This window comes from Argentina anserina, chromosome 5 (assembly GCF_933775445.1).
Source record: "Argentina anserina chromosome 5, drPotAnse1.1, whole genome shotgun sequence".
NCBI classification, from domain to species: domain Eukaryota; kingdom Viridiplantae; phylum Streptophyta; class Magnoliopsida; order Rosales; family Rosaceae; genus Argentina; species Argentina anserina.
The window spans coordinates 27,299,077-27,310,904 of NC_065876.1; the positions used below are offsets into that span (position 1 = coordinate 27,299,077).

General features: G+C 39.3%; 1 protein-coding gene across 1 annotated transcript; it reads right to left on the reverse strand.

Moving 5' to 3' along the window:
* Positions 1–9,400: 9,400 nt before the first annotated feature.
* Positions 9,401–10,264, reverse strand: LOC126795870 (protein CURLY FLAG LEAF 1-like). The gene is made up of 2 exons (XM_050522603.1): positions 9,967–10,264; positions 9,401–9,805 (listed from the first exon to the last, which is right to left on the reverse strand). The coding sequence occupies exons 1-2, from the start codon at positions 10,192–10,194 to the stop codon at positions 9,401–9,403; spliced, it is 633 nt and encodes a 210-aa protein (XP_050378560.1). The 5' UTR covers positions 10,195–10,264.
* Positions 10,265–11,828: the final 1,564 nt, after the last annotated feature.

Genomic DNA, 11,828 nt, shown 5'->3' on the forward strand with positions numbered 1-11,828 from the left:
TCGAAAAACCTTAAGGGAGAGCACCGCTGTCTATACTTCCTCCTGTATCAATTTTAAAACATGGATCACATTCTCTTGCATCGTTAGCCAAACTTGGTTTGATCGAAAATACTTACATTATTTTGATCGGTGGGTAAATCTGATACGAGCCAGGTATCTGAAATCCAAAACTTCTGGAATGCCAAACAAACTCATAATACTACTTTTTCTTGGCGAGTCATTCTCTAAGATGAAATTAATCTTGCTTATTCACATCATTACACAGCAATCACCCTATAAATAATCATATAAAGTGTTCTCCACCGATCTCTGTAATTCCCTCCTTCAATCTCTAACCGTGATTTACGCTAACACTCTCCCTCAAGTTGACGCATACACATCAACCATGCCCAACTTGCCAAGTGAGTCATAAAAAGCTTTCTTAGATACTCCTTTTTGTGAGCATATCGGCAAGTTGCTCTTCTGTAGGAACAAAAGGAAAACTAATAATCTTCGCGTCTAGCTTCTCCTTTATAAAGTGGCGATAAACCTCCTCATGTTTTGTACGATCATGTTGCACAAGATTCTGTGAAATATCAATAGATGCCTTGTTGTCACAGTACAGCTGTATAGCACACTTAAGCTTAATACCTAAATCTTGTAGCAAATTTCTAAGCCATAATAATTCGCATACTCCCTGAGCCATACCTCTATACTCTGCTTCAGCACTAGATCGAGCTACCACTTTTTGTTTCTTACTCTTCCATGTAACAAGATTACCCCTAACAAAGGTAAAATACCCTGATGTAGATCTCTGATCTGTAATATTTACAGCCCAGTCTGCATCTGTGAAGCCACAAACCTCAAAAATATTTTTGTGATTAGAAAACATTACTCCTCTCTGTGGAGCTGACTTCAAGTACCTCAAAATCCTTACAACAGCATCCATGTGGTCCACATTGGGATTATGCATGAACTGACTCACTACACTTACTGCATACACAACATCTGGTCTGGTATGTGATAAATAAATCAGACGTCCACTAGCCTCTGATAACGAGTTTTTTCAGTTGGCACTTGATCTGGATACTCTGCTAACCGATGGTTCTGCTTAATAGGAGTATCAATGGGAGTGCAATCCAACATACATGTCTCTGTTAGTAGATCAAGGATGTACTTCCTCTGACACAGATAGATACCGTCATTTCTCCGGGCTACCTCAATACCTAATAAGTACTTTAGTGTACCTAGGTCCTTCATCTCAAACTCTGTGGCTAAATGTTTTTGTAATCTATCCACCTCAACGGTATCATTCCCAGTAACTAACATGTCATCAACATGTATAATTAGGGTTGTTACCTTCCCTTGTTGATGTCTGAGAAATAATGTGTGGTCTGAATTACTCTGTCTGTAGCCAATTTTCCTCATGAATTGTGAGAATCTTCCAAACCAAGCACGAGGTGATTGTTTAAGACCATACAAAGACTTTCTCAATTTGCATACAAAGTTACTTGGAGAAGCGGCCATATATTCAGGCGGAAGATCCATATACACTTTCTCTATAAGTTCTCCATGAAGGAATGCATTCTTAACATCAAACTGTCTAAGTGGTCAGTTTAAGTTAGCAATAAAAGAGAACAATACCCGAATAGTATTTATCTTTACAACAGGTGCGAATGTCTCATCATAGTCTATGTCATATGTCTGAGTGAATTCCTTTGCTACTAGGCGTGCTTTATACCGGCTCATTGTCTCATATGGATTATGCTTTATTGTAAACACTCAGCGACATCCCACAGTCTTATTGCCATGTGGTGTAGATACAAGCTCCCAAATATTGTTCTTTTGTAATGCTTCCATCTTTTCTTCCATTGCTTTCCTCCATTTTGGATCTCCCAATGCATCCTGCACTTTGTTAGGTAATGATACAGTAAATATTTGATTCACAAATGATTCATATGACTTAGACAATCTTTTGGTAGACATAAAATTTGCTACAGGATACTTAGCTTTAGCCTGAATGGTAGGTTCATATTTTTTTGTTGGCTGACCCCGAGTAGACCTATTTCGTAAGACATATTGTCTACTATTATCCTCACTAGTATTAGCCCCAATATAATGACTAACCTCATATGAGTGATCTTCTATACCAGGAGAGCATTGGTCAGGGGTATAAACAACAGTACGGGAGACATGAGAGGCAGTTGTGTTGTCATCTTCTGGAGTGACTAAAGCAGAATCATCCGGTGGTGCCTGTGTAGCTGACACATTGGTAATCTCAACGGAACCTGTCACCATATCTACTGGCTCAATGGTCTCCCCCTCTTCATGATACAGCTCTTCAAAATAAGAATTCTCCCCTGAAGAGCAGTATCAAAAGAGGTAAAATAGTTCATATCTTCAAAGAAAGTAACATCCATAGTGACATAGTACTTCTTGGAAGGTGGATGATAGCACCGGTACCCTTTCTGATGGCCTCCATACCCAACAAACACACATTTAACTACCCGGGCATCCAACTTAGACCGTTGATGTTGTGGAAGATGGACAAAAGCAACACAACCGAAAACACGGGCAGGAAGATTATGAAAAGAGGGTAATGAGACATGAGATGCAAGCACTTCATATGGAACCTTCCCTTGAAGGACACGAGATGGAAGACGATTAATGAGGTGGGCGGAAGTGATGACAGCATCACCCCAAAGGTATGTAAGCATATGTGCACTAAAAAGAATACACCGAGCCATATCAAGTAAATGACGATTTTTCCTTTCAGAAACCTCATTTTTCTCAGGTGTGTAAGGACACGTTGTTTGATGAACAATTCCGTGTGTGTGAAAAAACTCCTAAAAGACACGATTCACATATTCCCTCCCCCCGGTTATCAGAACGAAGAACTCTAATAGTGGCATTATATTGTGTTTTGACAGTGGTATAGAAGGCTTGAAAAGTCGAAAAAACCTAATCTTTAGTTTTGAGAAGAACAATCCACGAAAGACGGGTGCAATCATCAATAAATGACACATTATACCGCATTTCGGACACAGTAGATTCTTTGGAGGGTCCCCAAACATCAGAAAGAATTAATTCAAAAGGAAGAATACGTTTATGAGAAGTACTAGGGGAATAAGTAGATCAATGACTTTTGCCCAAAACACACGTCTCACAACGTAAAAGTGACTCATCGACACTAATAATCAAAGTAGGCATATATTGTTTCATAACATGAAAAGATGGATGTCCTAAGCGACGATGCCATAACCAAACTTCACTTAGCTTGTCAGAAGTGGAGATTAAAGTGGTCTGATCCTGGTTTTTCCCCTGCATATGTCTGATCCAGATGAAACAACCGACCCCTTAGATACCCCCGACAAACTAACTCCCCGGTGAGAAGATCCTGAAATATCACATACATAGGAAAAAATGTCACAAAGCACTTAGCGTCAATGTTCAATTGGGAAACAGAGAGAAAATGATGAGATAAAGCGGGTACATATAGCACATTGTGAAGCTCTATTGTGGGAGTAATATGAACTGACCATTTCCCTAACAAGGGAAATGCCTCACCATTAGCATTAGTAACATAGGGTATAGGTGGAGGAGACAATACGGTAAAATAACATTTGTCATAAGTCATATGATCAGACGCATCAGAATCAATAATCCATGTATCAAAACCAACAAAATTAGAAATATTCAAAGCCATACCAATTTTAGCACGACCAGCTATGGATGCGGTAGGTAGAGCTCCTCCCGCTGTATGATGATCATGTCCAACCACACCATAGATATCAGGTTCCTAGACTAACTGAATAGCTACTTTCGCCTTGGGACGATAATTAGGCCTCTTGGACCTAAGGTGTGGATACAATTTCCAACAGGTCGGGCGAGCATGGTTAGTATCATGACAATAAGAGCAAGAAGGGCGGGGCAGATTCCCGAAGCCTGGTAGTGGTCCTTACTGATGAAGAGGAGCTGAAGTGGCTTGCGGAAGGGGTGGTGCTGGAGATCTAGCATGAATAGTAAGGCTGGAAACTGCGACTGGTGCCTAATGAAGACTCTCCTGCTGAGATTCATCCTTACATATATATGTGAAAGGGGTGAGTAGGCTAGGAGGTTCGGTCTTTCGGAGCAATTCGCCTTTCGCACTGTTATGCTTTGCATCAAGACCTTTCACGAAATGGTGAACTCGTTCAAGCTCCTTCTCCTTTTGGTAAAAAACAATATTCGCTTGATTCTTGATCATGCAATGACGTTTCATATCAATCTCAGCCCAAATATTTTTCAGTTTGGTGAAATAGTGCGCCACTGGTTATCCATCTTGCTGCATTGCCAAAGCTGTGCACATTAACTCATGAACATGTATGAAATCTTGCTTAGTCACATCATTACACAGCAATCACCCTATAAATAATCCTATAATGTGTTCTCCACCGATCCTCCGTAATTCCTAGGGGTGGGCACGGGACGGGATGGGACGGGACGGAGCTCATCCCACGTCCCGTCCCACTCTTTTGAATCGGGACGGGATCGGGATGAGATGAGGGTTTTTAATAATGCATCTCACTCGGGATTAATCCTGGTTGGGACGGGACGAGATCGGGACGGGACGTGACAAATCCCACCTTCTTATGAAGTTAAATAAAAACCTATATTTTTATTTTTTATAACAAAGTAACATTCAATAATGAAATTTTAACAAAAAAATGTATATTATGTTCAAAATATTATAATTTACCATTATTATTTGAGTTGATATAATTTTAGAGTTATTACGAACATAAATTAGTTTTATTTTGATACAAATATATAAGAATTTTTAAGTTTTCATTAAAGGTGGGACGGGACGGGACGAAGCGAGATATAAATTATTCGTCACACGTCTCATCCCACTATTATGAAGTAGGACGGGATCGGGACAGGACGAACGTTTTTAGAACTCCGTCACGTCCCGTTCTTATGAATTTCGGGACGGGATCGGGACGAGATTGAGATTTCTGTTTTTTATGCCCACCCCTAGTAATTCCCTCCTTCAATCACTAATCGTGATTTACGCTAACACTGAATTCTTGTTCTTTTTACAAGAAGGGGGTATGCACTGGTTGAATGGTTGGTAATGGTAAAAAGATTAATTTTTGGCTATTCAACTGGGTCTTTCCTTTTCATTTCTTGGATCTGAACCCTGTTCAGTAAGGCGAGTAAATTTGCACAACTGAATTAGTAGAGGACTATATTTGTGATAATCATTGGAATGAAACTAAGTTCAGATCTGTTTTGCTTCATGATGTAGTTGCCCAAGTACTAATTATATCAAAACAATCTACTATATGGATTTATTGATTTGTTGATAGAAATTAATAGGCTGGCAAAAAATTGTTGAATGATTATTATCCAACGGCCTGGATATTAATCGAAAACATTTGGGCATGAACATTAGAGCAGATTATTCATCAAGAGGTTTATTGTTTTGGATATAAATCATATGATGTCAACTTGTCAAGGAGTCGATCTTAAGTGTAACGACCCTAACATTTCGAGCTTAAAAACTCAAAATTCTAAAGTCGTTAAACACAAAATAATCTCAATAAATCGAAATCATTAAAGTCTAACAGCGGATCAATTCTGAGTTCTCAATACAACTCAGACAACCAATTATTACAACCCAAATTTATAATCCATACATAAAATGGAAATGTAATAATCCTCACAGTCACTCACAAATCTCACAAATGAAATTTACACAAATTCTCACACACAAGTCCACACTAAAAACCTCACCGCAAGTAGAATATGAACGACTTCAAGCCTCTGTAGTCGTCACTCAACCTCCACTAATCAGCACCTGCGGAATTATCCCATACACCATCGAATTGGTGCACCGGGATTGTAAACACAAACCCGGTAAGCTTATAGCTCGTATGAAAAATCAAAATATAATTCGCATATCAAAATATACGAAAGATCACAAAACAACAAATATAAATGCCCTCATGAGTCAATGGGCAGCCCATCTAGTTGTCCCAAAGAAAAATGAAATGAAGCGCTCATGAGAAAATTAAGTAACCCTTCTGGTTACCCAATGCATTTATAATACGGGTACCAAGAACGCTGGTACACATCTGTTACCCCTCTCGTAATACACCGCTGATATTGGATAGCCACCCGCTACCCAACATCCAAATAAACTGAGTACCCATGAGCAGATAACCACCCGTTACCTCACATGCAGTACTAAGGCAGACAGACTAGAGCTCTAACTGTATCGTAACTTTCGCCCGGCCAAAGGCTAGGTTTCGATTTGCCAAACACGTACAATAATCTCACATCATATTGTACCAAATCACGTCCGAAGACAAATCAATATTTTAACAATCTCAATGTTAAAATCATGTACAATAATCTCACATCATATTGTACAATTCAAATCACATGCTCGATATAATCACAATAAAATCATAACAGTATATTATATAGCAAACTATATATACTCGTACTTATTTACCATTTATACAATATATATATAGTCAACTATATCTTATACATGTCATATTTCACCACACATGCTCAATTCACAAACTTCCATCATCGAAATGACCATTTCTAATGAATTAATAACAGTATATAATATAAAGAATTATATATATATATATATGTACTTATTACCATTATACAATATATATGTAATCCGCTAAATTGTATACATGTTGTAATTCATTATTAAATTCTCTTGCAAAATCTTGAATCACCGCAAGGGTAGATTCGTAAATATGTGAGATTTTACTCACCTTATCGACTCGAGCGTAATCCCACAATTCCCGAAGATAATTCATTTCCTTGATTTAACGATCACCTTGAAAAGATAAGAAAAGAATTTAGAATCGTTTCGTAAACCTTTAAATGCCGAAACAGTAATAATCGGATACTGTTCAGCAATTTTCGGTTTTACGAAGTTACTGTTCACTGTTACTATTCACGGTTACTGTACCAATATACCATTAATACGTATTTATGTATGTATAAATATTATGTATGTATAAATATTATATACGTATTTCTGTACGTATAAATATTAATACGTATTTCTGTACGTATAAATATTAATACGTATTTTTTACGTATCAATATTATATACGTATTTCTGTACGTATAAATATTATATACGTATTTCTGTACGTATAAATATTAATACGTATTTCTGTACGTATAAATATTATATATATATTTCTGTATGTATAAATATTAATACGTATTTTTGTACGTATACGTACTATTTAAATGTAAATACAATCTCAGTAAATAAAATTTACTAAATACCTTTTACAAATTACTTTTTACATTTACTGAAAGTAATTTATATTTACATTTACCGAAGGTAAAATTTAATTACATTTACCGTAGTAAATAAAATTTACATTTACATTTAAGTAAATTACCAAAATACCCTTCTGTCAAAACTGCTCACACCGCCTCACACGGCGGCGCGTGTGGCACACGCGCCACCTCCGGCCGGCCGCACGTGGGGCCCACGCGCCGACGCCAACCAAGGCGCGTGTGATGCCACCGCCGCCCCATTTCTCTCCTTTTCTTCTTCCTCCTCCTCCCCGCGGCCTCACGCCGCCTCATACTCCCTCCTACCAACCTCACGTGCCGCCTAAAGCGGCGGTAACCTCCCCTTCCATCTCTCCCTCCGATCTCCACCAACAACCTCCCAAATCACCCAAAAACATCACACAACAAACACACAATCCATCCTAGCACGTATCTCACCTCGATTCAATGATGGAAAGCTCGTTTGGAGCTCGATGGTGGCGATGAAGATCGGTGCCGAAACTTGCAGAAGCTTGGCAACGTCGGGCGTCCTCACGGCGGCGAGTCTCGAGCTGGCGAGCTGAAGGGTGGCAGCTGTGGTCCTCACGATGTGGTTGGGCCGAGCGGTGCACGTCACGGCGGCCCTGTGTGGTAGATCGCCGGGGCGATTCTCCGAGGTGAGGGTGGGAGTGTTTCGGGGAGAGAGAAAATGAAAGAGTGTGTGAGAGAGAGAGAGAGAGAGAGTTAGGGTCGTGAGGGAGAGGGAGATGGGAGATGGGAGAGAGCTCGGGGTCGAGAGGGAGGGAAGGTTTCGGGGAGAGAGAGAGAACCGAGGGGGAGAGAGGGGTGAGCGGCGGAAATGAAGAGAGAGAGAAGGGTTTCCTGAAATGGAAACCCTAAACTCTAAAACATCCTATTTATATTAGTTTCCAAATCGGAAACTAACTTCCGACGTTAATAACTTTTACCTCCGACGTCCGATTCTAACGTGTCACATACTCGTGAACTCGTATCGACGAGCTCTACGACTTCTGTGAAGGAAGTTTTCGCAACCGATCGACGGATTAAAAGTCGATATATACGTTGCGGAAACGTAACGTTTTTCAAATTAAACGTTCCGAGAACGTATCCGTCGCTCGTTTTATAACATCGTAACCAATCACATTCATTCATATTAAAATTCCAAATTTTATAAAATTCAGATCAAACTTAAAATTGTTTGAAATTTAGGGTTATTACATTAAGGGTTTTGATCTTTACTGGAGGCAACTGTATTTCAGTTTTAAGTTACAACTTTTAACTTACCCTTTAACTTTTAATGTTTAACCTTAGTTGCAGCGCGCCTTGCCGGTTTTTAACTCATCCAGAAGAGAGAAAGGTGACCAAAATATATGTGAGACTCTGAGAGTAAGACTTTTCCCTCAACGACAAGCAAAAAGAATAGAATAAGAGATGTGAGTACTTTGCTGACAGTGATCGACCCATTACGAATCATCATCTGATTAAGATTCTAAATTTGAACAAAGAAATGAAAAAGGGTAATGTCTTCATTTTTGACATCAATCCATCATAAATGTGTATCTGTGATGATGATTACCTACGACTGTAACAGACTCATCTGTCGACCTCCCCTAGACATGGCCTTTGCTTTGGAGCAGGTGTGCTGAAACTCACAAGCAATAAATGTAGAAATCGAAACCAAGTGAGAAAAATTAAGGACCAAAAATTAATCAAGATTCAAATTTTATTGTAATTAGCATATGGGTGATATAGTGAGGGAGATTTTAAAGCCAATTCCTTATTACCGACACCCGAACTTTAGACAAATCTAAGACGATGATGCTTCTATATTTACATTTGCCAACGGCACTCCAATTTTATCTTCTCGCACTCACATAAAATTACATTATTATGTAAGTCCATAATTACTATAGGATACCCGATTTGGAGTGCCGTGATCGCTGCCCTATCTGATTAAATTTAGTCCCATATGCCCTCATCTTTCAACTTGGAACAAAGCCAAAGCCTAAGCCAGAAGACCCTTTCAGCTCAATTTAAGACGCAGAATTAACAGTTACATAATTTGTGTTACTAGAGGGTGATCAGCCCGGCCTTAGTACCATGCTTTGATCTTACTAGCGCATGATGAAGCTGCATGACCTTGACTCATTGGCTTGAATAGAGTTGGGGGACTCTGATCAGGTGTGTGCATATACTTGCAATTTGGGCAAGCAGGTGAAGACTTGCACAGCATGACCAACATATGACACCTCATGCACACAGTTGCCACCATCTCTTGGTCATGATCAAGTTCTAGCCCCAACCTTGATGAGTTATTCTTGAATAGTGCCCTGAAGCTGTTTGGTGAAATCTCTGGATGAGGCTGGGAGTCGCATCTCAGGTTGAGCTCAAGGTCTAAGCTCATGTGATTAGTGATTGGTGGTTCAGGAGTACTCCCCCTTGGATCTCTTGAAGTCTTCATCTGTGTCCTTGTGTTGTAAAAGTGTATCTGGCCCGACTGTGGATACCGAAAGATGGACGAAAGGGTTAGACAGAATTACTAGGAGATCGCACAGTTACAGACGATCATAGTGATTCGGTCGTTTATAGTCGAAAATATATTGAAGATCGATGAAATTTAGAACAGGGTACATGAAAATAAGGATTATGTGTACAAACCTGAATATCAAGGCATCGTTGCCACTCCATAGGCAATGGAGTCTCGAGTTGGAGCTCAACATCAAAGGACTTTGGCCTGATCTGATCAGCTGGTTTCGAACGCTTTTCGAGCAGTTGTTCCACAAAAGGAAAAGGGTTATCCCACTTTCTCTTCTTGCATGAATTCTCAGAGTCTGTGCTTGATTTCTTCTGGTTTGGTGAAAGGGGTTGAGCTTGAAAAGACACCATAGCTAGATAGATGGAGGGAGAGAGAAAGAGAGAGGAGAGGTGCTAGCTTCAGAACTCAGAGATAACTATAGTCTTGCAGTACTCTTGCTATTTCACAGAGGTAGGAGTTCTATAACTTTGAAATGGGTGGTTATATAGGCTCAAGAGTGATAAATATTGGGTTTGGTCATAACTGAAGGGAGAATCTAATAGGAGCAAACTTTATTTGAAGGTACAACTAAAACAAACCTGGCCTACCTATGCATGACGTGCATTCCAAGTTGGCTGGCTAGCGTCTCTCTTTCTCTTCTTCTCCCTTTACTTGATCGAAGCCAATTAAGAAGCTCTCTCTGCTAAATTAAAGCCAAAGATGTGAAATCCTCACCAACTTCTTGGTCTAATACCCAACCTCCCTGATCCTGATGCCACCCAACTTAGCCAACTATACAAATCTTAGCAGTGAATTTGGACTGGGCTCCATGGTCTCTGTACGTGTCCTTGAAATTAAGTGAGTCATTACTATTACAACCTCACCCGATTTATTTGACTCCACATTTTCTGCTTCTCCTTCTGCTACCGATCTCTCTCGCTTCTGTTTAAAACTATTTCATTTTCGTAGAACTGTTCTTGATCGATGAACCCTAAATCCCAGATGTTTATCCGTTAAACCCCAGAAGGATATCATTTACGAAGTGATGTAGTAATACGTGTTTCATTCCAATCATTCGTGGCATACATATGCGTACGTGTATATGATTTCACCGTCGCTAGCTCGATCTCAATTGATCACTTTTGCAAGTTCGATATTGACATGATAACTCATTTACGTCGCTTTAGACTTCTGCATCTTTTATGTGTTTGAAATACTGAAACCCTAAAGTGAAGTGGCTGTGGATGTCAACCACAGATCAACACCAAATATGATCGATTCAGTACGTTGTGTTCCAAGCACGATACATAATACGAGTACCGGTGCATCATTGAATGAGCAGATTTAGTGAGGTTGAGTATTTTATGAAGTGAGCTACCAAGAAAATCAGATAGCCAATAGTTAAAAGCCGAAGAAGGTACGTACACACCAAGTGCCAAGTGATATCGGTACTTTAATATGAAAGGCAGTGAGATGGGGAAGGAGGTGTTGAATTGAAGAAGATGTTTGAAATAAATGAGTCGAGTCTGTATACAGTTGAAGAAGGAAGGTCTTGAATTGAATGTATAAATGGATCATAAATATATACGTAGACAATAACTTCAACTTCCCACAATTGGGTTTTCTCAAAGAAGAACAAAACTTTTAAAGCTCTCAACACCCTCTATCAGCAGCAATCAATAACCACATTCGATGAGCCATGAATATTTAAGCTCTGCAACTAATTAACTTTGCTTTTAAGGCTCTCAACACCATCGGCTATTAATTCAACCATATCTGTCCTTTTTTTTCATTTAGTTTTTTCTTGACATGCAGACCCGAAAACTGGAAAAAAAAAATCACATTCGAACCCAAACTGAATCCGAAAAAAAAAAACAAAAAAATCCGAACAGAAAATAAAAAAACCGAACTGAACCGATTATGTTTGGGTTGGATTTTGGGTTCAGTCCTTCATAAACCGAATGAAACCAACCCGACCCAAATAATCCGAAGTCAACGATCAATG

Excerpts from the sequence above, each read along its gene's own strand:
- LOC126795870 (XM_050522603.1), bottom strand. The coding sequence starts at position 10,194 with ATGGTGTCTTTTCAAGCTCAACCCCTTTCACCAAACCAGAAGAAATCA. Across the intron at positions 9,806-9,966 it reads AACGATGCCTTGATATTCAG|TCGGGCCAGATACACTTTTA; the intron begins GTTTGTACACAT and ends CGGTATCCACAG.